General features: G+C 32.8%; 4 protein-coding genes across 4 annotated transcripts; all 4 read right to left on the bottom strand.

Annotated features, from left to right (window-relative positions):
• Positions 1–3,536: 3,536 nt before the first annotated feature.
• LOC133190288 (LITAF domain-containing protein-like) lies at positions 3,537–9,182 on the bottom strand. Its single transcript, XM_061325828.1, has 3 exons — positions 9,071–9,182; positions 6,699–6,867; positions 3,537–4,286 (listed from the first exon to the last, which is right to left on the bottom strand). Exons 1-3 carry the CDS (start codon positions 9,168–9,170, stop codon positions 4,178–4,180), a joined length of 378 nt encoding a protein of 125 aa, XP_061181812.1. The 5' UTR covers positions 9,171–9,182; the 3' UTR covers positions 3,537–4,177.
• A 3,509-nt stretch (positions 9,183–12,691) lies between these two features.
• On the bottom strand, positions 12,692–15,885 carry LOC133190282 (uncharacterized). The gene is made up of 2 exons (XM_061325818.1): positions 15,750–15,885; positions 12,692–13,928 (listed from the first exon to the last, which is right to left on the bottom strand). Exons 1-2 carry the CDS (start codon positions 15,820–15,822, stop codon positions 13,015–13,017), a joined length of 987 nt encoding a protein of 328 aa, XP_061181802.1. The 5' UTR covers positions 15,823–15,885; the 3' UTR covers positions 12,692–13,014.
• Positions 15,886–19,070: 3,185 nt separating this feature from the next.
• LOC133190291 (LITAF domain-containing protein-like) lies at positions 19,071–20,713 on the bottom strand. The gene is made up of 3 exons (XM_061325832.1): positions 20,644–20,713; positions 19,492–19,666; positions 19,071–19,179 (listed from the first exon to the last, which is right to left on the bottom strand). The coding sequence occupies exons 1-3, from the start codon at positions 20,711–20,713 to the stop codon at positions 19,071–19,073; spliced, it is 354 nt and encodes a 117-aa protein (XP_061181816.1).
• Positions 20,714–22,025: 1,312 nt separating this feature from the next.
• On the bottom strand, positions 22,026–24,403 carry LOC133190290 (LITAF domain-containing protein-like). The gene is made up of 3 exons (XM_061325830.1): positions 24,334–24,403; positions 22,436–22,610; positions 22,026–22,153 (listed from the first exon to the last, which is right to left on the bottom strand). Exons 1-3 carry the CDS (start codon positions 24,401–24,403, stop codon positions 22,045–22,047), a joined length of 354 nt encoding a protein of 117 aa, XP_061181814.1. The 3' UTR covers positions 22,026–22,044.
• Positions 24,404–24,492: the final 89 nt, after the last annotated feature.

The following is a 24,492-nucleotide window of genomic DNA, read 5'->3' as shown; positions in this document are numbered from 1 at the left end:
GATTTTATAATCTAAAAAAAATAAGATTTTATTCAGAGTTGGGAGAACAAGCTTATAAACACATTAGATTTATTCTTTTATCTATTGAATTAATTGTATTTTCTGACATTATAAAGTCTAAATATCAGCGTGCACCCATCAATTCCAATTCTACTCGATTTAAATACATAAGAACATATCAAACACTTTTGTTCTCACTGCCCATCCGGAAAATAGAAAAATTCAGAACATTTTCGCCGTAAATGAAAACCTACTATGGCTATAGTAGAGCATATCCCAGTACAGATGAATGATGTCGGGGCAGTTAATTATTTTCTTCTACTCAAAATTCTTCACATTTCAAGATGGTGAACACTACGATATTTATAAGATATTGATATTGAACTCGTCAATAAAAGCTTAATCAGAAATAAAGAAGAATTAAAATCTATTTCTCATAGTTTACATATACAATGCTTCTTTTTAAATGTCTATTTTTTCATAATTTACCCATGTTTCATGCAATGCAGATATGTAAGTTCTTTCTGCAGGCATTTGAAGAAATTCATGTGGAGTAACAGAATAATACAAGGGGATTGTGATATGTGTTAATAAATCATATACAGACAAATAAAAGATTATCAACAAAAAAGTACATGAACTGATAGCTGACTCTATCATAAATCATATTTACAAAAATACACTTGTGTTTTATTAGTTTAGTTTCAAGATACTCTTGCCATACACATCATAAAAACTTCATACCATAAATACTCATACACGAAAGACTGTGGCAACAAAAATAATTTGGCACACGACATATTACAATACATGATTGTATAACATTCCCCTGATCTGACAAAACTGAGAGCCATTGTCTTTTATTTCAAAGCCCTTTAACTCTATTTAGCCGTTCCTGCTAATCTTTGATCTACGAGACTTAGACCATTCCTCTTCTTCACTCACGTATACGGTTCTTTTATTTCGTTCTCATATCTTCGGAACCTTCCTAGCTCCGTCCCACACTTGGAGCACTTATGTACGCAGTCTTTGGCACTTGAAATGCAGAAGGGAAAGAGGAAACAACCTAGCCACAATCTTCAAATAGATAAAAGTTATACATGTATGAAAGGGTTGCTACGTTTTATGCTGAGATTAACAAGCGTTAAAAGTAATTGTAATTTCTTAATTGACGTAAAATTAAACAAAAATGCTTCAAATAATCCCAGGGGTATAGAAAGAACTGTATCTGTGTTATGGCCCTGTCCATATACAAATTAATTGATTCCCTGTCACCCTGTATCCCATTTCAAAATCAATATAAGAAAAGACATGTGATTTCGTTTCCTACAAGAAAATTTCTTCTGAGGTTCCAGGTAATCGTAGACAGCCCTTGTGAAACTCTTAAATTGCAGAGTTCCTTAAATTTACAGAAATTTGGTGTATTTGAGTACCTTCAGCAAGGAGTAAAAATATGAGCACTCCTCGATCCAAAAAATAATACGCGTTTTGCAATCTTCACTAACAGTTCCATTATAAATTAGTTGTAACATTTTGGACCAGAGCTTGTGCTCTGTACGAAATATTGAGAAAAATTACTTCAAATATTGACCATTGCAGTCACCGAGGATCCAAGTGATATTTAGAGCACTGTCAACTAAATCTAAGCATTTTTGATCTCTCAAAAATTCAAAGGGCCAAAAAGACCCTCACTCATTGAACCTTGCTCTTTAAAAATTTGTTAAGATTTTTTTTCTTTAAACACAGTTATGAACTCATTCCAGATCTGTAACTGTTTAAAACTTACACATTGTTAAAATCGAGGGCGGACAATGTTAACAATATCAATGTATGAGTATCCTTCCACAAAATACCATGAACAAATCATGATTTAAGTAGATCATGTACATGAAATCAATACCTTTTTCGACATGTTTGTATTGCTTACGAATTTGTTAGAACATGCTATTTCCCCTTTTAGTAAATATTGAAATTTTTCACATTCTTATCACAAACCTTTAGCACCCTAATCGATTTTATTTCCACAGAGGTATTCGAGTAGAAAAAGAAAGTTCAGCAATAATTGATCTTTCAAGTTACAAGTGAAATGCTTCTATATTGGTTAATGGTTACGAGTTGAAGATTAATAATAATTAAGTGACATGAATGCTATTCTGCAGCTTTACTTTAATTATATTTGAAGATACGATTTATGTATGTATATTTATGTATGTTTCACTTCAAAATTATTTCTATGGTTTTGGTGCTGAGATTGTTTACACGGTGAAAGCTAGAATATGTGATGACATTTGATCATCTTCTGCTAGGAGTACCCATTCATTGAACAACTTGGTACTAGTTTTAATCTATAAAGGTAAAAGGGAAACATTCCACAATCGTGTTCCAACAGAGTACCTACCCCATAAAAAGACACAGCAAGCATAGTCCATATGTAAAGAGTCCAGATTCGTAGAAAATATCTGTTTCACCAGTTTCTTCACATTCGGGACATTTAGCTACCACTGGTTTTGGACCAAATGTTCCAATTACCGCTTGAACCTCTTCGCTCGATTCAACAACGATATCACCAGATGTAGCCATTACCTTGAACACTCTCTTGTAAACATGAATGGTTTTGTTTGCCTTACCAACGCAGTTTTAGACAAGGAAGTTATATCAGGTACGAACTTAAGTTCACAAAATCATCCAATGATAATCATTCAGATTTTCAGCCCCGATTATATTTTACAATACCTGTCCAGATAAAAAATGTCCCGCCAAGATTTCAAATACATGTTGTACAATGTTTGTTTGTACTTTGTAGCAATTGCATACTGAACACGCGCAGGACATTTAAACTTTAAGGATAGTAGACCAACAATAACATTTTGCACAATGGATCGCATGAAGTACTAATGCTTAATCAATATGTCATGAAAAGCCTGCTATTTCAAAGCTGGCAAAGAAATTACAAAGGAGTTAATAACATTTAAAAAAAACTCGGGACCCTATTTTCGGACTACAAAGTAAAACAAGCAAAAATACTAGTACGCCGATAAAAACGATCTAATTTTTACTGGAATAAATTCTTAAGACTGAAGAAAGCTCCTTGAAATGTTCTTTGCACTTTTAATTAGCCCCCCTCCCCCCAATATCCACATTTTCCCAAAAAAAGAGACTTTGATGAAAATTTTTTTTGGAATAGTGCACAAATATTATACACCTAGAGAGAAAACCTACACAAAGATAAATCTGTACTTAAACATTTTAATAAACGATTTTACAACATTTAGATTCGTCTCTTATTCGTAGAGAAAATGTACATGTACATGTATTTGAGTTTTTCTTCTTGATGGATCGAAAACAAATGCTCAAGACACTTACAAGACTGAGTGAAAACACTGTTTTATTTACAGAAACACATCCCTTTTATAATATCTATCATTAACAATATAAATTGAATGGTAAACGTAAAAAAATATACATACAAAGCAACAAAGCTGACATTAAAATATTCAAGTATTTCAATATTATGTTTATATCAGAGTGTTGTCCTTATAAATATGTATATAAATTATCTTTGCAAAGATAAATCACGAAAAATTCACAATAAATTAGTCCCAGCAGTTTTCTTCCACAAATATTTGAATTTCGAAACAAAAAAAAGTCACTTAAAAAATATCATAAAAATGATGATGTATCACATTAAAAAGATATCATGAAAGATATCATAATGATGATATATCACATAAAAATGTCATAAGAATGATATAACAACACGTTCTCATCCAGGAAAGTAAATAAGAAGATACTATAGTAATCCTCAGTATTGTATAAGGTATATATACAAAGAAACAATACTCTAAAACTTGTAGGAGTACATTGTCATAAGGTTTGAATCCAACAGTTGGAAGTGAATGCAAAATTTACAATATCATGACTTAATTTTGTATAAAATACCAACCAATAAATTAAATTTCATAGTATGATATCAGTTAAGCCTTAATTCTAGCCTTTTTAAAAAACATCTAATTCTTTTGATTTCGCGGAAATAATGTTATTACTTTACCAAGTGCATAAACAGTATGTTGAAATGTATTCAGAAAACGTAAAGAATCAGATCCTTTAGTTTTTCTCATGAATCCCTGAAGTTAGGGCTGACCTAATAGGAACCAAGTCATTTCTCCGTAAGTTTTGTTTACATTCTGTTGTATCGGCCGACATCCTGTTTACAGTTTGGACAAGAGTGGATCACGTCCTTACATCCATCAACACAGAACGGAATCAGACAACATCCCAGCCAACATCTGGAAAGAAAAACATACTCAGTTTACGTGTACATTACGACATCCTAGCCAACACCTGGAAAGTATTACATTTCAGTTTATATGTACATTACGACATCCCAGCCAACATCTGAAAAGTAAAACATACTCAGTTTACATGTACATTAATAATATGTTGACGGTGCGACCGTTAGGGCGAGCGCAGATACCTTTCAGTTTTAATTTAGATCGGGCTCGTCAAACCGCACGTGACATTTGCTCCGTCTAGACTCTGACGTCATATGACGTCGTATGTCATTCGGCACACCTCGGCCGATTCGTACCTCATCTAACGTTTGATGAAGGTGACGGAATCAGCCGAGGTTTGCCGATTGGTCCTATGTATGTTGCTTTACCAAAACGAAGTATGAACTGTGCTATTTTTAATCAAAAACGTTTAATCTACCATCTCTCTGCTATATATATCCATTAAATCAAGGTGATTTCATATTTTGTTGAATTTTTGTTGCTACCGCGAGAACGTGGTGTGCACCGAGATGCAATTCGCTAAGCATTATGGGACCACAGGTAACTGCGAAAAAAAATTCACTTTGATCAATGTGCAGAGTCCGAATTTTCTTCGCCCAGGCGTTGCTTTAAGAGCTCGCAGTGATGAGCGGCGCTTTGCGCCGCTCGCTGCGCTCGCTATTCCGATATACCAGCCAACACATGGAAAGTAAAACATTACTCCGTTTATAAGTGCCAACAACGGGAAGGTAAAATATGACTTTGTTTACAAGTACATTACAACATCTCAGTCAACACATGGAAAGTAAAACATGTACATTACGACATCCCAGTCAACATATGGAAAGCAAAAATGACTATGTTTAGGTGTACATTACAGCATCATACCAAATATCTGGAAAGTAAAACATTACAAAATTCCACCAAAATCTTCTAATCTGGAATCGGGAATCCTGCATTACTAGTCAGGTGCTCTACCAACTGAACTACCCTGGCCGATACCCAGGGCCAAAAGCAATACACAACATTCCAGCCTATACCCAGAAATAAAAAATTTCTCAGTCTGAAATACAAATTTACGTTGCTTCTTTTCATTAAAAACACAAACTTTATACATTTTGGTTCATAAGCCTTCTAATAAGATTAATGGCAAACTGTTATACTTTGTATAAGGGGTTTGCCCAACAAGCTCTGTGACAAGGATAAGTCAAAAGATTCGATAATAAGAGTTTCTTAAATCCTAAGAAATGAAGCTTTGAGGGTGTATGCAAATAGCATAGCATTATTTATGGCCAAGATATCACTGATCTCTCTGATTTTACTTATCACAGATTACAAAGACAAATCAGAAGTCGCATATCATAAACTGTAGTAACATTCTTTCCATAGCCATCAAATGAAAAATGACACTTTTTTAAAAGGGTCTGGGAGGAGAATGGGTGGGAAGGGCGGAAGGGGAGGGGTTCCAACGATAAATATTTTCAGTAAGACGTCATTGAACTGTACATAAACTTTGAATGCAAGTTATTTTAGTGAATCCAAAGAGAAGTTAGATGAGACGTTAGGTATTTTTTTTTCTAAAATGGATCCAGATAGAAAGCATTCTTGAAAAGAGTCTTAGTAAATTTCCATATAAAACTTGAGACAAGTAAGACGTCAAATTTCTTTCAATGGGATTTAAGACGGTTTTAATCACATTCATTACAATTATCTGTGAAACCGTATTCAATAAACTGTATAATTGGTGAACTTTTATGTCATAAAGGACCAGGCTATCAATCATAAATCATAACTATAATATTGAATATGATTAAATGTTTCATTTCAGTTTCGTTGATTGCGTGAAAAACATTTCTTCTTTTGAAAAAAAAAAAAATCAGTGCTAAACTACCTTAGTACATGGCCGTAGGAACCGGGGGGGGGGGCGTGCCCCCCCCCCCAATAATTTTGCCGATATATAGATTACTATAGTAAACATAGATAATGTGTGCTTGTGCCCCCTCAATAAAAACGTCTGATGACCTTTTTTTTTCTTTTTTTTTTTTTTTTGCTTGTCAGGAAATTTTTGGTCAACGTCAACTGAAAAATGTACGGCTGTGCCCCCCCCCCCCCAAACTGAAATTGCTTCCTACGGGCCTGTAGTAAGTATCAATATTCATCGACAATGATATACATGTACAAATATATATATGTAGTTAATAAATAGGTACGTGCTTTTATTTTGAATGTAAGTCAGTTATGATGAACTGATTTTTATTTGGGTACATTCACGAGTTCTTGGTAAATTTATTTTGTGTGAATGTTGTTTCAGTATCATATAAAATGGAATATAATCTCACAGTTGTAATAAATATATCTTTTGCATGTGCAGAAAAAGAATAAAATAAAATGACAAGATACCTTTCCCCTCGACATTCTGAAACTTACCCAACAACAGCAATAACAAAACACGCCACCCATGTGAGTGTTCCGACCTCATATCTGGTGGATGTGGTAATGGTCGCCTGACATTGGGGGCACTGCATCTGAACCCCAAATTCCCGGAACATGTAGGGGTTCATGTGTACTGGCTGGGTCACCACCACCGTGCTCCCCGCTAAAAAAAAATTCCAAAAATCGCTGTAATATACACTTGGTACTAATCAAGGTAATTTCTTGATTGGGAATAATTTGCGAGTGGGCCTATTTATGTACTAGGAAGATACGAAGAAAACTACTGATGGATATTAATGAAATGGGACTATAATTGAAAATTATGGTTGGTAGAGTGCAGATAAATTCTTGTCTGAGGAAAGGTTATGTTTTCTATTAAAAGCAAGGACGTATATTTAGTTTTTATGATAATAATTTTTTTTAAAGAACAGATTAATTAATATTTAAATTTTGAATAAACTGATTTGAATTTCTTTTACACGAAACTAAATGAAATTTTACTCTAGTGGCCTGTTTATTTGTATAGAGTAAAACAGAGAGAAATGTTGACAACAAATAGCAAAATAAAAAAAAAAAAGAAATATATAAAACATTTCTTATTTAACTTTCTGACTTAAGGGGATGAAGGACACATGGTCACATGACTCTGTTTAACTACGTCATAGTCTCCGTTTATATAAGTGCAAAACGTGTAAACCATCAATTCTTGTATAAGTCTTTGACAATTTTTTAACTTTAATTACCATTTTATATGAAAAAAATAAAAAAAAGTTTTAACATTCTTGTAAAGATTAACAAATTATGAAAAAGATTGATCCACTCCTCTGTTTCCCTAAACTGCGCGTCCAACAAGTCGGTGACGTCATACACGATCTGTTAGTACAACAAGATCATACTCGGTGAACACAGGGGCGGTATTATTATGTAGAAACAGGTCATAATCAGTATCTGATGAAATATTTTGAGAAACGGGGAACACAAAAATTATTTTTGCATGGCTGATGACAGAAATCATATGTAGGTATATCTTATTTCGCTTATTTAGCTTACGTGTGACGTCATAGTTGGTTTTTCCCGTACTCGAGAAATGTAAACATGACACGTTTTTGTCATGCTTATGTCCTCTTTAACAATGTCCTGTGAAATAATGAGGTCAGCTTCATCATTCGAAATTTTTACAGTTAATCAATAATTTGAAGGATTTGCATTTCAACGTAAATTTAAAAATATTGAATGATAGAATTTTTTGTAAATTACGTTTTTTATCGTTTAAGTTGTCTTAAAAAGTGCGTAATTTTCCCTATCCAGATGCAGTGTGATAGACAAAACTTGCTTTTTTGAATTTTAAATCTTAGTTATACTCTGAAATGATTTAAAAGATACATGTCCACTTTGATATTTTTTATATATGATTAAAAAATCTAATTATGGACAGAGTAATGAGACCGGAAACATGGAGAATTAAAATTCCACTTAGATACGGTAGGGCATAGTATTTGTCAATCAATATCTCCAAAATAAGGTAAGAAACCTAATGATATAACTGCTTTAAGATATGTGGGACATACTTAATTAGAAATATACAAAATATGAAAAAAAATTAATGACAAGTATTTTTTCAGCTCAAGGTCCTTCTCCTCCTTAATTAAATTGAGTTTTTTTTTCATATTTATCTCCGTAATTCCACCAATACGTTTCCCCTACTGTAATTGTAAATACGTTTACAAAGTACAGGAAACTGTATTCCAAACAATTCAGGGTTGTTCTTTGTTAATAGAAAAATGGCTTAACTCCAATATATATTAGACATTTAAAGATTCTACAGCCTAATCCGGGCCATTGTTGACATTGGTGGGTTAAAATGTGGGTAGGTAAGACCCAAAAAATCGATATCACGAACAACTCAATAACAAAGCTACACGTTAAAATGATAGATATTATAGTAAATATTCAAGTAGATTTCTGAAAAAAAAATATATATATACATCAAAAATATTCTGAATCAATAAAATTGCATTAAAAGAGAGAGAGAGAGAGAGAGAGAGAGAGAGGACAAGGCACATGTTTACTTGAAATGAAAAGACATGCATCATGTACTAAAAAAAATATTCGTATCATTAATATAAAACTTTTTCACCGCATTCAAGTATCTGATATTTGATCATAATTTGATGGAAAGAAAAAAAAATGTTATATATATATATATATATATATATATATATATATATATATATATATATATATATATATATATATATATATATATATATATATATATATATATATATATATATATATATATATATTAATTAACTAGTATTTCAGTTCTCTATTTTGATTTCAATAAAACAGAAACGAATACTCACGGTAGCCCGGGGGTGGTGGGGGCTGACTGTACCCCGAGGGTTGGCCGTACCCTGGGGGTTGATTGTAGCCAGGCGGCGGAGGCGGTTGTTTACTGTCCATCGTTGATTGGAAATATGAATCAATTCACTTAGTTCCTACTTGACAGGTACGAAACTCTGTACCTGTCATATATGTTTTACCATTAAAAGTTCATTCAAAGTGGAAGAGTGTCAAGGATTGGGGAGAAAAAAAAGAAAAGAAAGATTCTGTATAAAAAAAGAAAGATTCTGTATAAAACATCTGATTAATTATTCTCCCCAGTCAGGTTCTCAGATCCTTTATTCTACAAATAAATCTATATATGTAAAAAAGCTTTGATTTGATAATCACACCTTCAAAAGTTGTATATAGAGATAAATACTAGTAATACATGTATTGCGAAACCCTTTGAACCTCTTAACGGCTATTAAATAATTCAAAGTTTTTAAATTAAAATAATTGTTTTTTAATTTAGTAACGAATGGCTTATTTATCTATTAGTTCTTCAATTTTCCAATTAAAATATGAAGTCTTTTTTCAGTATTTTTCAGAAGATAAACTTATTGACAATTACACTCACGGTACACCATAGCATTTCTTTCATTTCGAAATATAATTATTTCAAAATAGACTGAACTGAAAGGGTATTTCGTTAATGCCATGTATTTGTGTTTTCATAATATCATTAAGCAAGAAAACGATAATTCAATTTAGAATTTTCCATTAAAAAATTAATTTACCTTGGCGACGAGAAGAACTTGTGGACATGAATCATGAATGTAATGCCGAGAAAATATATATATAAATCAATCATGTATAGAAAATGAAAATCAATTTTATGTATACATGTATTTTAAACACATACCGAGATGGTATTTAACACTAACAAATATTTCTCCCATCATTTCATAAAAATAAATTTCAGGCAGGGATCCAGGAATTCCCCCAGTCAAATGATTTTCTATCGGATAATTTTTTGAGAAGCAAAAAAAAAAAAAAAAAAAAAAAAACTTAACTCCTTCCCCAAACGAATCCAACACCAAATGAGAAATTTTCTTGAAAGCAAACAATAAAAATGAAAAAACAAAACAAAAACGAAACAAAACAAAAAAACAACAAAAAACAAAAAGTCCTTCCCCAAACCTATTTCGTGGATGTGGGAGTGTTGATGTGATTTTTTGACGATTCGCTTCACATTTTTAGCTTCATATGTATAACTTTTTCTACGAAATTAACAGGGGTCCACCTTTTCTAGGGGGGGTCCGAAGTCATTGTTTTTATTTGCTTCAGTGCATACATTTAATAACTTCCAAATTCCAGGGGGAGCGGACCCCTCCCGACCACCCTATAGAACCGCGCATGAATTTACAGATATTTTTTTAATAAGTTGCAAGTTACATTACGATACTTACATGTACTATGAAAACGCTCGCAATGATAAATATAACGAATTATTGATGTTCTTCGTCGTTCTCAATACTTCCTGCGTGCATTTATTTTCTGACGTGGAAACTTCATATAATAAACAATAAATACATGTAAACAAATAAACAAAGTTAACAAACAATTTAAACAATTAAAAGAATTTAAATTAAGATTTGTATCCTGTTATCTTTAAAAGGTATTTAATGATTAAAATGAATTTTACATAAAAATTACTCAGCCATTGACAAAGGGCAAGAATAAAGTTACTAGGCATTACATTATCCAGAACTGGAAAGCTAAGTTCACCGAGACAAAGATGTTTATAATAGAAGCTACAAAAAGCCATATATAACGCCAGACAAGTACAATTGACTTTTCCAATCACCACCAGTTTGATTTGTTTGATAAAGTTATAAACCACTTTTAATGCATAATTGTTAGATATGGGGTTATGAAAACATTTTTTTAGAAGTTGCACGTAAAATTTACATGTTTGCACTTAAACGAAGAACCCAATTGTTTATAATGAAGTAAAACTCCTAGGCACCCCTTAATTGTTCTAGTCTGTTAAAATTGTTGTTGATTTTTCCAGTATGTACGAATAACCCAAAGTTTTTAATGGAAAAACTAGTTTGTTAAAGAATGACACAGCGTAGAAAATTCTTCAAAATGTACGATTTTATAATATAGGTCTATTTATACATTTTGTACAATCTAATTAAAATCAGATCCTTTGATCCGCTCACATAAAGCGATCTATGTGAGCGGATCAAAGGATCTGATTTTAATCAGATTGACATTTTGTATCATTTCCTGAATAATTATGATATTTTATTAATATGTTTTTATACCTCAAGTACCTACATTTGGTTTTTAATTAAGAAAATAAATCAATATTCTTTAAAAAAATTATTCAAAAATCTCCTCCTAAAGAACAGCAAAGCTACAGATATATTGGAAAAATATTCGAGAATTCCTCCTGAAGAACAGCATAGCTACGGTTATATTCATTTTAAAATTCAAGCATCTCTTTGATGTGTAAATACTTGATATCGCTATTACTTAACTTAATGGAACTCTTTCGCGGTGAAGGTAGGAAACGCCTGTTAGCTGGGGGCAATGTGGTGTTGCATATAACGCGAGATCGAGTATTTTGGATTTTTAAAGGGCAGATATGAAGTCCTGGTGAAATATGTTGCGGAACACTCGCTGAACTACGGTTATAAATTTTAAGAGAACATAGTCCCCATGTGTTACATTTTTATTGATACTTTTTCACTAAGCCCACTCTCCTTTACCGGTAATTAAATTCAAGCATTTCTTTCTGATAATCGTTACTTTTGCAAGCTAATTAAAAAAAAAACTTTAAACATTCCAAATTAGACAACCTGCTATTTGAAGTTCAACCCTTTGCAATACATTGTAGTTTCGGCATACTAATTGTTCGAATCATTCGATTGTCACTAGTATAAATAATTCATGCCCCGGAAACTCGCGAGATTGAGAACTTCGCCGCAAAAGAGCAGCATTAAGTTAGATAACTGTGAAGTAATCGCGATACTAAGTAAAGGGTTCAGCTTTACCCAAGAACAACATGACTACATGTACATATCACATATAATAATTACAATTTGTATTCTTGATCCTCGACATCCGGAAAAAGGAAATATTTGAAATCGTGAAATTTACATTTTTGGTTAAAATCGAGATTTGTTTATATTTATGATTACCGGTAACAGTATTTGTGACTCTGGTGAGCGTTGTGACCCATGGTTCTCTCTGTTTTATTATCAAAGCACGCCTTGGTAACTGAGCAATATTTACATCCAATGTATTTCCTTTATTTTAAGCAAATCACGGAAGCAAGCCACCTGTATAAGATTGCTCTTCCATGAATGAAACATACAATAACGTAATTAACAATAATACGATATTTAACGTACTTTAATCCTACGTTATATGATTATTTACATAGACATAAATATAAAATATAAATTGCCTTCCTTTGTTCTATGGGTATTAACATTGAAGCTATTGCAAAAAAAAAAAAAAAAAAAAAAAAAAAAAAAAAAAATACATTTGTATTTTTTTTCTGCAACAGCTGCAACATTAATTCTCGTACTTATACAAAAAAAACTTCTGTATCAATATTTGTTAAATATACGACATGTGAGTCACAGAAGATCGTTGAATTGCGAAAATAATATCATCAATACTTCACTGTAAATTGAAAACAATCATATACATGTAAGACCAAACGAAACAGTGTTTATCATGTCATGTTATAATTTACGATAATAGCTTACCAACGTTTACATGTAACATTAGCACATGTAATCAGGATGTGAACATAATGAATCTTTCTCTCTCATCAAAATATCCTTGATTTGAACTATCAAAAAGCACATGAAAACATTGATTGAAAATGTATTTATTATCATATATCCCGAAATATTTTTTTTCTCTCATAAGACTCACATACAAATATCACAAACGTGATTTAAGATTTTGAACGATTCTGCTTGAGGACATCGTAGCCGATTAGAAACGGTACACCAAGAAAGCCTTTTACAATAGTCACAAAAACTCCTCTATACAAACTAAAGAATCCATCATTCTTGATAGCATAACGGGCGCAGTCTATCCAACCCTTGTATTTGACCTGTTCACAACTTGTCATCATCATTCGCCTTCGGATCGTATCCAATGGATAGGATACTAGACCAGCAAGGACCGTAACTCCATATCCCAGTCCAAAAGCGTAAAATAGTTTGAATTGACCGGTCTTTAAAAGCATTGGAGACAGAGTGTCGTAGAAGCCGAAGTAAGCGCCTCTATAGACAATTATACCCAGACAAGACACCACGAACCCCCGATGAAGTCCGACAATTCCGTCGGAGCGCATCGTCTGTCTGTACACATCAATGATACCCGAAAATTGTCGCTTCTTCGTCCCATCTTTACCTGTTTGTAAAACATCGGCCGCCATTCTGGTTCTACAATAGTCCAGTGAATACACCAGACCAAGTGTAGCAAAACTTCCTAAAAATCCAGCGCAGAGATTTTTAGCTAATTTTATATAAGCATTTTCCTCTTTTGAAAGTCTGGTCATTTTTTTTACTGCTTCTTTCATTGCAAAATTTATCGCTTGTTCGGGAAAGGGCTTAACACATGCGATTAAATTTCCTCTGAAAAGTGGAATAAAGCCTTCTGTTCTGTATATTCGTAACGCGCATTCCAGAGCACCTTTATAGGGCTTGGACAGACGACCCGTCTTTCTCAGTTCATGCTGACACTGCAGCAGCAACTTGACACGGTCCAAAGGCGCAGTAAAAGTCACAGCTAGACAGGAATAAGCACCCACTTTGGCAAAGTCAGCTACAAAACTTGGACCTCCAGATCGGTTTGCAGGCCCTAGAGGAAAATAATATGCACATCAGTATCATATTTTTAAAAAATGTATATTATAACTGAAAAATGAAAATTATGACATTGATTGGCGGGGAGTACTATATAGAGAACCCTACAGAACCCTAAAGAACCTTAGAGAACCCTAATGGTTTTTAATTATTTATTGTCTGTAAATGAAATATTTATGTTTTAAATAACCAATATATCATACAAAAACAAAATAAAATTTGAAAAAAAGAATATTATGCCACGTTTTATGCTTAATTTCAACGGAATAATAATCCCTGAAGACTTTATCATACTTTTTTGAGATAAGAGTAGTAAGAAATTAATTTTATTAATGTTTTAAAACAGAGTGAATGGCTAGGAGTTCTGCATGACTTAAAAAATAAAATTAAATAAAATATAGTGTGTAAAATAATTGTAAAATTATGTGAAAAAATTACTATTTCAATAAATAACGTCTTCTGAAATTCAACCGGGATCAGGATTACATAAAATATTTCACCATATATTTTGTTACGCTTTTCAACTATTTTCGAGGAAAAATATTCATAAAATAATCTTGTTTTTGATTTTATTGATAAAATATGACATATAAAGTGAAAATCATGTCAAATATGTATAAAATTTCATCAAATTAACCTCGAGTTCTCTAGGGTTCTCTGTTTAGTAGGACTGTTGATTGGCAAATATATTCTGTTGGTCGAATTAACCCAATCAATCTGCTTACCCCAGTGTTGAGTTACCCGTGCATCTTTTTCGAAGTGAAACAGCATTTTCATTATCTCTTATCGAATGATATTGTTCATTAAAATTTCAAATTCAGCATTATTATCATTACTCGTCTTAACAACATGATAAACGCAAAAATAATTCTTCAAAGATATTGATATAAATGTTAAAGACTGATCATATTTTCAATGTTAGGCTCAGTACTGTTAGTAAAAAGTCATTAAATAATTTAATTCCACCCCAGCTGAACAGATAAAAGGTAATTAAAGTAACTTAAAAACAATGACATTGACCTGACCTTGACCTTTTTACTACAATAACACGTTCAATTCAAACTGAAATTATACAATTTCATGAATTTTTAAATATTATGAATATGAGAAGAATTCCTCCTTAAGTCATTGCCAAAATATTTAAAGCTAATTTTAAAGCAACTGTTAAGCTGTACAACATTATTGTCCACTCGGATTTTAGCAAACAGATGGAAACATTAATAGTGCAACCTTTATTTCATCACACAATGATATCATGTGATATATATAGGATCTCCCATGATTTGTAGTTGGATATTATTTTTATCCAACGAGTTGTGTGTTTTTTATCCCCGAGCCTTAATATCGCTAATACTACTAGCGTGAAGTTGCAAGTTTTTGTCCCAAACCGGCTATCGTAAAACGTTCCCCGACTCCGTTATGGTATGTCGACCCAGTGCAGTAGCAAGTGGTCACTGTACATTCATGTACAGACATGCGAAGTCCGTTAATTAAACACAGAACAAAAATCCTTGCTTAGAGCTTTAAGCTACTTAAGTCTAAATTTTTCGGATTTTCACTCTGTGTGGTTTTATTTATAGTTATTTATTTACTTACATATAATATTTATTTTCTAAACAGCTAAACAGCTAAAGGTTGATAAATTATCCAAATATCGAAATGTAGTTTAATACATGATCTTAGATTAATACAGACATTCAACCGATTTCATACAATCTTCGAAACCGATCTCTTGCTTTTCCAATAGTATTATACATATATATAAAACGCATTTAGGACTACACTAGCTGTGCTATAATCCTGCAAACTTAATTACCTGTTTTCGTTGATGTTTTGATTTCAGAAGAATGATTTCTGGGGCTCTTGTCCTGGTCTGGTTTGTCACCCATATTGCTATTCAATGTGTTATTATCTACCCTTTTCCAGTATAAGCATTAGTGTTTTAAGTTTCCTCCATGTGACCGAGTAAAGCAGAATACACTATGGTTGACCGTTTCAACTTGAAATACTTAAAATTTGGATATCCTGACTGCAGAAAAGAACAGGTCACATGTTACTGAATTAAATCTGGTGTAATGTGTGCAAACCTTTGATTTCAATGTTTTAAATCTACTTCAGGATTAACCGGAGTAAAGAATTTGTAATGCCCTTTAATAGTGGTATTTTATAAGTACAAAAATATATAAATAGGGATAGTTAATCAAAGCCACGATAAGAACTACTATACTCCAAGGACTTGCCCTAGGGAAATAGTGCCTGCTAACTCCATTGTTTGATGAAAGAGATAATTATATGTATCTCACTCACATCCAGTGGATACGTGTTTACTTAAGCATTGAATTTTTATTGTATGATATTATTGTATGATAATTTGTCGGCACGGATATGTGCTGTTATACGACCGGTAACATCCAGAAATAAGAATTCAATGCTTATATTTACATTTCCTAATTTTCGCTCTTCATACAAAATTAATATCATCCATCTTTATCATAAATTTTGCGCCTTTCTGGCGTGGTTAATTAATGGACGTAAGAGCTGTTTTGACACGGAAAATTAAATAACGCAAAAAAAAAAAATATTGCGAGGGAGGCTGACCTGCTTTTCCGCGATTTTATTTTCGGGACCTTGTTGCTTTTCCGCGTCTACTCTATACTACTTTACTGCGATTGGTTTTCAATATATGTTATTTTTTACTATTTGTCCTTTACTATATGTTATGTTATCTCCTTTTTTTGATACTTCCTATCCGCGATTTTTAAATGGTCACGTTTAACAATTAATATCAAAGGTTGCCGATATTTACTTGTATTTCCCCAAAGCTTTCTACTCGGTAGTGAGTGCTTACTAACATGCTGATAAAAATTGAATGAATATCACACTGATCGGTGAAATGTTTTAGATGTTATAAACAATATGAAAATTGTTCATACAGAAACGAATCGGGGGAACAAATGAATAATCTACGATGGATTTACATACAGTCAAAAGAATGTTGCTAATGGTTTTAAATCAATGATCTTATCTAGTGTTTTACAAGACTTATTCTGCTTAAAATCCTGCTTCCACCTGCCCGTGGTAAGCAGGGGGCAACCGGTTTTACCTGTCTAACGGAAAAGGTACGAAAGAAAAGTCGCGGGAAGGCTAAAAATTATAATAGCGGAAAAGCAGTAAAACTTGTCGCGGAAAAGCAGGGGCCCGTTTTACAAAAGAACTTACGACTAAGACCAAAATTTAATTCTTGTTGTAACTCTTCAATTTATGTTATATTGAAAATGGTTGTAATCTTTTTAAAAGGAATTTAATAAAATATTTTTACGCTAGCATTTTTTTAAAAAGAATAATTAATTTTGAAGAATTGTACAATCAATTTAATTTTTTTGGTCTTAGCCTTAAGTTTTTTTGTAAAACGGCCCCCGGGATTTTTTTTTTCGCGGAAAAGCTGTGTCAAATCACGGAAAATTGAAACTGTGGCGAGGGGAAAATTGACAAATTAATTTTAAACTTACAATTGTTATGTTTTTATTACAATTTAATAAGGTATTTGCTTTTAATTAAATTGAGTCAAAACAATATATTATATTTTGGTGTTCCTAGTGTATTAAAAGTGCATCTACTTCCTTGTGTGTGTTCGACTGCGCCGTGACAAGGTTTCACGTCTGTGTTACAGAGAGAAATACCATCTTCCAAACGAACGTAACTCGACCTAACTTCCCGTATCTCGACAGTAGTCCCATATCGGGGATAGTTATTGTTTAAAAGTTTAAAATCGGAACTATAGAATAGAATACATTTTTAATAATTCTGTAAATTCTAATTTATTCACTAAATTCCCGAGCCTGTAATGTAATTAAAAAAGCCGACGAACTGAACAGATGAAAATAAAACTATAATGCCTAAGATGGACTATATATGAAACACGTTTGCCAGGTCATTGATTTTAATTACAACCTGATTTTAACAACCTTAACCAAAAAAAAAAAAAGGGGGAGAGGGGTGACACTACTTCGGAAAACTTGACTATACGGACCTGGTCAGGTATTGGTTAACCTCGGCCTTCAGCCTCGATCAACCAATACCTCTGTATAGTCATGAGTTGAGCTCATATAAAGTCAATACATGTAAATATATTATAATATAACAAGCTTAGTTTCATCCTGAAGCCTTGATCCCTGGACCAGGGGACTTTAATTTTATAGTTTATGGATGGTTTGTTGTTCATTATCATGCAAACCAATTTGACTGCTAGATTGCTAAGCAGATTTTCAAAGGTATTATGTATACCCAATACACGACCAACATAACCCCATCATGGGGCCTGAGCCATGGACCCAGGTGTGTATGACTTTCAAATTTTAGTAGAGACCTAAGTATTTATTATGATATCGGAAACAGTTTGCATGCTAGATGTCCATGGCTTCATGACCTACATGTATTTAGTCCCAGCCTGAATTTTGAAGCCTAAATCCAGGGGTCATCAATTTCATAAATTTGGTAAAGAGCATATTGTTATATCAGGCTAGCAGTTTGCCTTGTAGCTGTCTATGAGTAAAGTGAAATATGAAGATAAAGAACAGTATTCAATCTCGAAAGGCCAGTGAAACGATACAAATTTGGAGCAGAGCAAACACGGACCTCAAAATTTAGAGGTGGGATCAGGTGCCATGGAGAAGTGAAGAAGTAAAGAAGATTTGTGAAAATTGCATTAATTTTGATAGTTTTGGCAAAACTCCTCAGGCCTCATGGAGACAGAGACCATGAAATTATAATTTATCTTCATCTTTTCTGATCTTCTTTGCTCCTTTTCATCTTTCTAAATTTTCAGGACTCAAACCAAAGATCACTAAAACAAAAGCTTTATGGATATATTCAGAAATACTCGTACATCAAGGAAACGTCCTCTACTCACATTTTGCTTGTAATATGCTTAAGTTTACATTCTGCGAATACTATTTCAGAAACACATTCGTGCAGTACAATCTGATACACAAGTGAAAATAAGTTCTTGTGATATACAGCTTATTTTCTTCTCTGCCTTAATGTTTACATTTGAAAGATGGAAGAAAGAGGTAGGAGGCTGTTTTACACATCAAAAGTCTTATTTGATCTATATGATTTAAACTGAATTCTCATTTTCCTACATCTTGCTATATTTTCCAAGGGTTTGTCGGCAACTTGGACAACTATGGACGACGTCTTTGCAGCCATCAATGCAGAAGGGAATCAAACAGCATCCCATCCAACATCTTAAAATAAACCAAACAGGAAACTGATATATAAAATAGATTAAGCTACGTTAGTGACCATCTTTATCTAAATAAAAGACAGCTTAGGAAATTTATCTGTAATTTTTTGCAACAACGGTAAAATAAAAAAATGTCTCGAACATCTCGATACTTTAACTTTAATTGCACTAATCTTACACTTTCTATAACTTTCATGCACACATATAAAGACACTTTTTCACTTGTATTTATAAATCTGATTATCTCGATGAGATTTCTTTATTGTGTATGTATGACACATACAATATACATGTATCATGCTGCCACGTTTACCCAATAAAAGCGATGACTCCGCATGCCACCCATGTGAAGGTCCCGGTCTCGTATCTGGTAGTAGTGGTAATGGTTGCTTGACAATACGTACACGTCATAGCGACGGGGAATTCCCGGAACATCATAGAATTGAAAAAAGTTGGCTGTTGTGTGTACACCACCGTATTACCTCCCGCTATTGAGTGAAATGATATAAAACTGTATTATTGTACTAGCAATAACTAATTTCGATTTACACAAATTATATTGTTTCTTGTTTTGATATTATATTCAGTGTTGACTTTACTTGTACATACATGTTACAATATACATTTATTGACTGGGGGCGAGGGTAATATGCGTTTTGTGGGACCCAAGAACCGAACAGTTTGGTTCAACCTAGGGGTCGACAAAACGCATTTTGCCCGAGAACCCAGTCAAAAAATGTTTTGTTTTACCTTTTATTTATTTGACATACATGTGCTGGCTTCCATGATGTAAATTTCCTTTACCTGCCCTAAAACTCGGTCAAATTTGTTACTGACCAACATCAACAAATGCAAATGATATTTAATTAGCTGATCCCGCCCACAGTGTGACGTAAGCGGTCCAATATCTCATCGCCAGGTCCAATATCTCACTCTGCGGTCAAACCTCGATTTTTCTTATGACCGCTCAGTAAAACATTGGAAATGTTAGAGGGACGTTAAACAACATACAAATAAAACAAACAAAAGAATTTAAACGAACGGAAACAAAATTAAAAAGAACAAAAAGGAGGGAGAGGACCTCGAACAATGTTACGGAAAAAATTATTGATTTATATATCACCTACATTTATGTAAGAACGACCTCGCAAAAAGATTTAAATGTAGATATGCGAGGGTCAGTTTAAGAGGTTTAAGTATGGATAGACTTTAAAAATTTTGCAATGACCTTTTTCTTACATGCAGATTTCTTAGTTTATATAGTTCACTTTGAATACTTATTACAATGTTTTTCAGTTCTTGATATTAAGATACCTTTGGAAAATTATAGATCACAATTCATTATGATATATAAATGTACCAGCATCTACGCTGTCTTATTTCCAAGGCATTCCTGTATTCAGATCACTATATAGAAAAGTCTTTTTAAATTAAAATATTCATTGGATAACTAAAAAGTACTTACGTGGGGGTGGGGGTTGTCCCGGGACGGACCCTGGATTTGAATATTGAGGAGGGGGAGGCGGTTGATCCATGTTCTTGTTTGACCAAACCAGTCGCTGGGCAATTATTCTACGGAGCTCATTTGTTGCCAATATCTACGGTTTCATCATTAGCATTGATCTGCTTTCACAGTTTATAATAAATGTATGTTACTATTGATATATTACATACTCAATGTATATAACTTTATCAGTTTCCTATGGTCTCTATTACAAGAATCTAGTTTGATATTCTATGTTCTCCATTATTGAACATAAAATTTTCAAAATAATTTTAATTCTTTATTTTTCTGATGGGTTACCATACGGTTTAAGGTCGGTCGTTAACAAAATAGGAAGAAATGATTTAAAAAAAAACAACCTCTGCAATCATTTGAAATGAAAATAACCTTAGACAAGTACTAGGCACACAATTAACCATAAACAATAATCTTTTAAATGGCTTTCCATGCTTCCGTCATATGTTCTGTAGGTTCTCCAACCAAGGATAAAAATACTAGTACATGTAAATAATTTTTCTATGTTTCACAGGGCTATAATTGATTGGTACAAATAAACTAAACAAGAATTATGTTAAATTGAATTACAAAGCGCCTTATACCGGTATGTCAAATAGTGTTTCTTAACACTCCTTGTAAATATTTTTTATATTTCTTTATTTTTTAAGGTTTTGAAGCGTATATACCTATATTTGTATGTCTGTAGTGTTTGAATATTTTTATAAGTTATATGTAATAAAGCGTTTGTGTGTATATGTAATAAAGCGTTTGTGTATTATAACACAGCAGATAACGTCAGACTGGAACCTAATTTGCATATTGCCAATTTCATTAAGGATATTTCTGATTCACTTCTAAACTATGAAAAAAATATATTAAACCATCAACCCACTATCTGGATTTAATTTATCATGCATTTTATTGTTAATTTTTGTTCGGAATATCTTTAAGCGTGAAGAACAAAATGGGATATTATCTTGTTCCAATTTTCAGCACACTTAATACAAATTATTACGTACAAATTCAACAGAAAAGACCGTACATTTTGAAACAAAAAGAAATTGAAGAACTTAAGAAAAAATATTCTAGACAGTTCTATGAGAAAATGTCTGAATACTTAACATTTTGCTTGTTAAATGTTGAACATTCTGCGAAAATATAGATAACTATTTCAGAAACACATTTGTGCAGTACAGTTCGATATTCAGGTGAAAAATAAGTTCTTGTGATGCACAGTTTATTTTTACTCTGGCTTAATTAATGCGGACGTTTGAAAGATGGAACAAAGAGGTAGGAGACTGTTTTACACATCAAAAGTCTGCTTTGATCTATATGATCTCGTTTTTAAAATGAATTCTCATTTTCCTACATCTTGCTATATTTTCCAAGGGTTTGACGGCAACTTGGACAACTATGGACGACGTCTTTGCAGCCATCAATGCAGAATGGAATCAGACAACACCCCAACCAACATCTGTGAAATAAATCAAACAGGTAAAGCTCTGTTAATGGTTATCTTTATCTAATTAAAGGACAGCTTGGAAAAATAATCTTCAATTTTTCGCAGCAAACAAGAGTAATATGAAATGTTTCGAATATCTCCATATTTAACCCATCAAACCTTTCATTTTTAAACTTTCATTCATAAAGAAGACCATGAGAATATTGTGTTGTCGAAATACCCTATAAAATTAATTATTTCTTTGGTTTTCTTAATGATGTATGTATATTACATGTATCATGCTGTCATGTTTACCCAATAAACGCGATGACTCCGCATGCCACCCATGTGAAGGTCCCGGTCTCATATCTGGTAGTCGTGGTAATGGATGCATGACAATATGTACACGTCATAGCGACGGGGAATTCCCGGAACATCATAGAATTGAAATAAGTTGGCTGCTGTGTGTACACCACCGTATTACCTCCCGCTATTGATTGAAATGATAAAAAAAACGTATTATTGCAAGGCACATGACGTTAAGTATATAAAAAAAATCATCATAAAAGTACATGTTCTCCATACAAATAAATAAATCAAGAAATAAACACAGAAAAAAAAAATGACAACTTTATTTTATAAGTTACCCATTTTGTGGAATGCAAAAGAAATTAAGTATACATGTATATAGTATATATGTCTTTTGATTACCGATGCGTATAAATTATATTTTTTGATATTTAAAAAAAGAAACAAAACTTTAAAACCAAAGCAAACAAACAGACAAAAAAGAAAAAAAAAGAAAGTTTAGAGAGCAAAATTACACACACAACACAAAACGAACAAACAATGTAAAACATGTCACCGTAAACAATCAAAAACAAAATTGGAAAGAATAAAAAAGGGAAGGATCATCACTCTGATTCTACATACAAGTACTCTGAAGTTGATGTTAAAAGGATGCTGGAGTTCCTCATTGACAATATTTATGTTGTCTTTGGAAACAGGTACACGTAATACACGATAGTTCCTTCCATTCATATGTCGACTCGACATGTAAGACACCACAGAGTCTGTCACATTTGTTATATATTAAGATGTTTTACTGACTATAGACGATAATGGCCAATTAACAACTAGATTGTATGCCATACGAGATGACCTCAGCTTTTATATCGTCAGCTTTCCTTATTTATATACTCGTAGTAATATTCCGCTATTACCTGCATATGGTGTTTACGTCCCTCAAAGTATTCGATACTCAAGCTCATGCTCTGAAAACAATAAATTTTTAAACCGAGTCAGGTTAGTGACAGATAAGTTGATGTTACAGGGATTTCAACAACCTCATTTAATGTCAGCATTTTGTAAATTCATGGTTGTTATAATGACCTTGTTAGCAAATATAATCTACATGTAACATTGGGTTGTATTTTGGCTGACGTCTTGTATAACAATGCTTAGGCCTTTGTTTTTGTAAGTAATTTGAAGACGGAGTATTCCGTCTTCCTGATCAATTCAAAGGGCTCATGGCGGATGTGACCGGTCAACAGGGGATGCTTACTCCTCCGAGGTACCTAATTCCATCTCTGGAATTCCTAGGGGTTCGTGTTTTATGCCCTGATTCCGGATTTGTATTGTTTGTAGATTTTTTCGATCGATCAGTGTTCGTTTATCTCCATCTTTTCATTGGAAAGGGTTACAGAAAAAAAAATTAAGTTTTTAATGAAAATATATGTGTTTGCAATAATATTTCATGTACACGGACAAGTTGAAATGTTAGTGCTAGGTCAATTTTTAATCCATGACCATTGATCCTCGAAAAAGCGTCTAGTAATATATTACCTACAATTATTTACATAAGAATGGTCTCACAAAAGATTTACTTGTGGATATATGCGGGGGTCAGGCTAAGAGGTTTAACAAATATGGATAGAATTTTAAAATTTTGCAATAACTATTTTTATAGACTTTGTAGTTTATATAGTTAACTTTAAATATTTATTGCAATGTTTTTCAGGTATTCATTTAGTGATACAATGCACATTTGGGAAAAATCGAGATCATGTCAATTAAAAAGACCTTAACATAATGGTAACAAAGTACCCAGCTTCTGCTGTTTTTTGCAAGGACATTCCTGTATTCAGATCACTATATAGAAAAGAATCTCTTTTTGAATTAAAATATTCATTGGATAACTAAAAAGTACTTACGTGGGGGTGGGGGTTGTCCCGGGACGGACCCTGGATTTGAATATTGAGGAGGCGGAGGCGGTTGATCCATGTTCTTGTTTGACCAAACCAGTCGCTGGGCAATTATTCTACGGAGATCATTTGTTGCCAATTTCTACGGTTTCATCATTAGCATTGATC

This window comes from Saccostrea echinata, unplaced genomic scaffold (genome assembly GCF_033153115.1).
Source record: "Saccostrea echinata isolate AGI-Se365-2 ecotype Australia unplaced genomic scaffold, CSIRO_AGI_Sech_v1 ptg000022l, whole genome shotgun sequence".
Classification (NCBI taxonomy): Eukaryota; Metazoa; Mollusca; class Bivalvia; order Ostreida; family Ostreidae; genus Saccostrea; species Saccostrea echinata.
Note: the sequence above shows the minus strand (reverse complement) of the source record. Positions and strands in the feature narration are given on the sequence as shown.

Bases quoted from the DNA above. Each gene is read 5' to 3' on its own strand.
- LOC133190282 (XM_061325818.1), bottom strand. From the start codon at position 15,822: ATGGGTGACAAACCAGACCAGGACAAGAGCCCCAGAAATCATTCTTCT. The intron at 13,929-15,749 runs GTAATTAAGTTT...ATTTTCCTCTAG, and splicing joins CAAAACATCAACGAAAACAG to GGCCTGCAAACCGATCTGGA.
- LOC133190291 (XM_061325832.1), bottom strand. From the start codon at position 20,713: ATGGATCAACCGCCTCCCCCTCCTCAATATTCAAATCCAGGGTCCGTC. The intron at 19,667-20,643 runs GTAAGTACTTTT...TTCACTCAATAG, and splicing joins GGGACAACCCCCACCCCCAC to CGGGAGGTAATACGGTGGTG. The intron at 19,180-19,491 runs GTAAACGTGGCA...GTTTATTTTAAG, and splicing joins GGAGTCATCGCTTTTATTGG to ATGTTGGATGGGATGCTGTT.
- LOC133190288 (XM_061325828.1), bottom strand. From the start codon at position 9,170: ATGGACAGTAAACAACCGCCTCCGCCGCCTGGCTACAATCAACCCCCA. The intron at 6,868-9,070 runs GTGAGTATTCGT...ATTTTTTTTTAG, and splicing joins CCCACCACCCCCGGGCTACC to CGGGGAGCACGGTGGTGGTG. The intron at 4,287-6,698 runs GTAAGTTTCAGA...TTTTCTTTCCAG, and splicing joins TTTGTTATTGCTGTTGTTGG to ATGTTGGCTGGGATGTTGTC.
- LOC133190290 (XM_061325830.1), bottom strand. From the start codon at position 24,403: ATGGATCAACCGCCTCCGCCTCCTCAATATTCAAATCCAGGGTCCGTC. The intron at 22,611-24,333 runs GTAAGTACTTTT...TTCAATCAATAG, and splicing joins GGGACAACCCCCACCCCCAC to CGGGAGGTAATACGGTGGTG. The intron at 22,154-22,435 runs GTAAACATGACA...TTTATTTCACAG, and splicing joins GGAGTCATCGCGTTTATTGG to ATGTTGGTTGGGGTGTTGTC.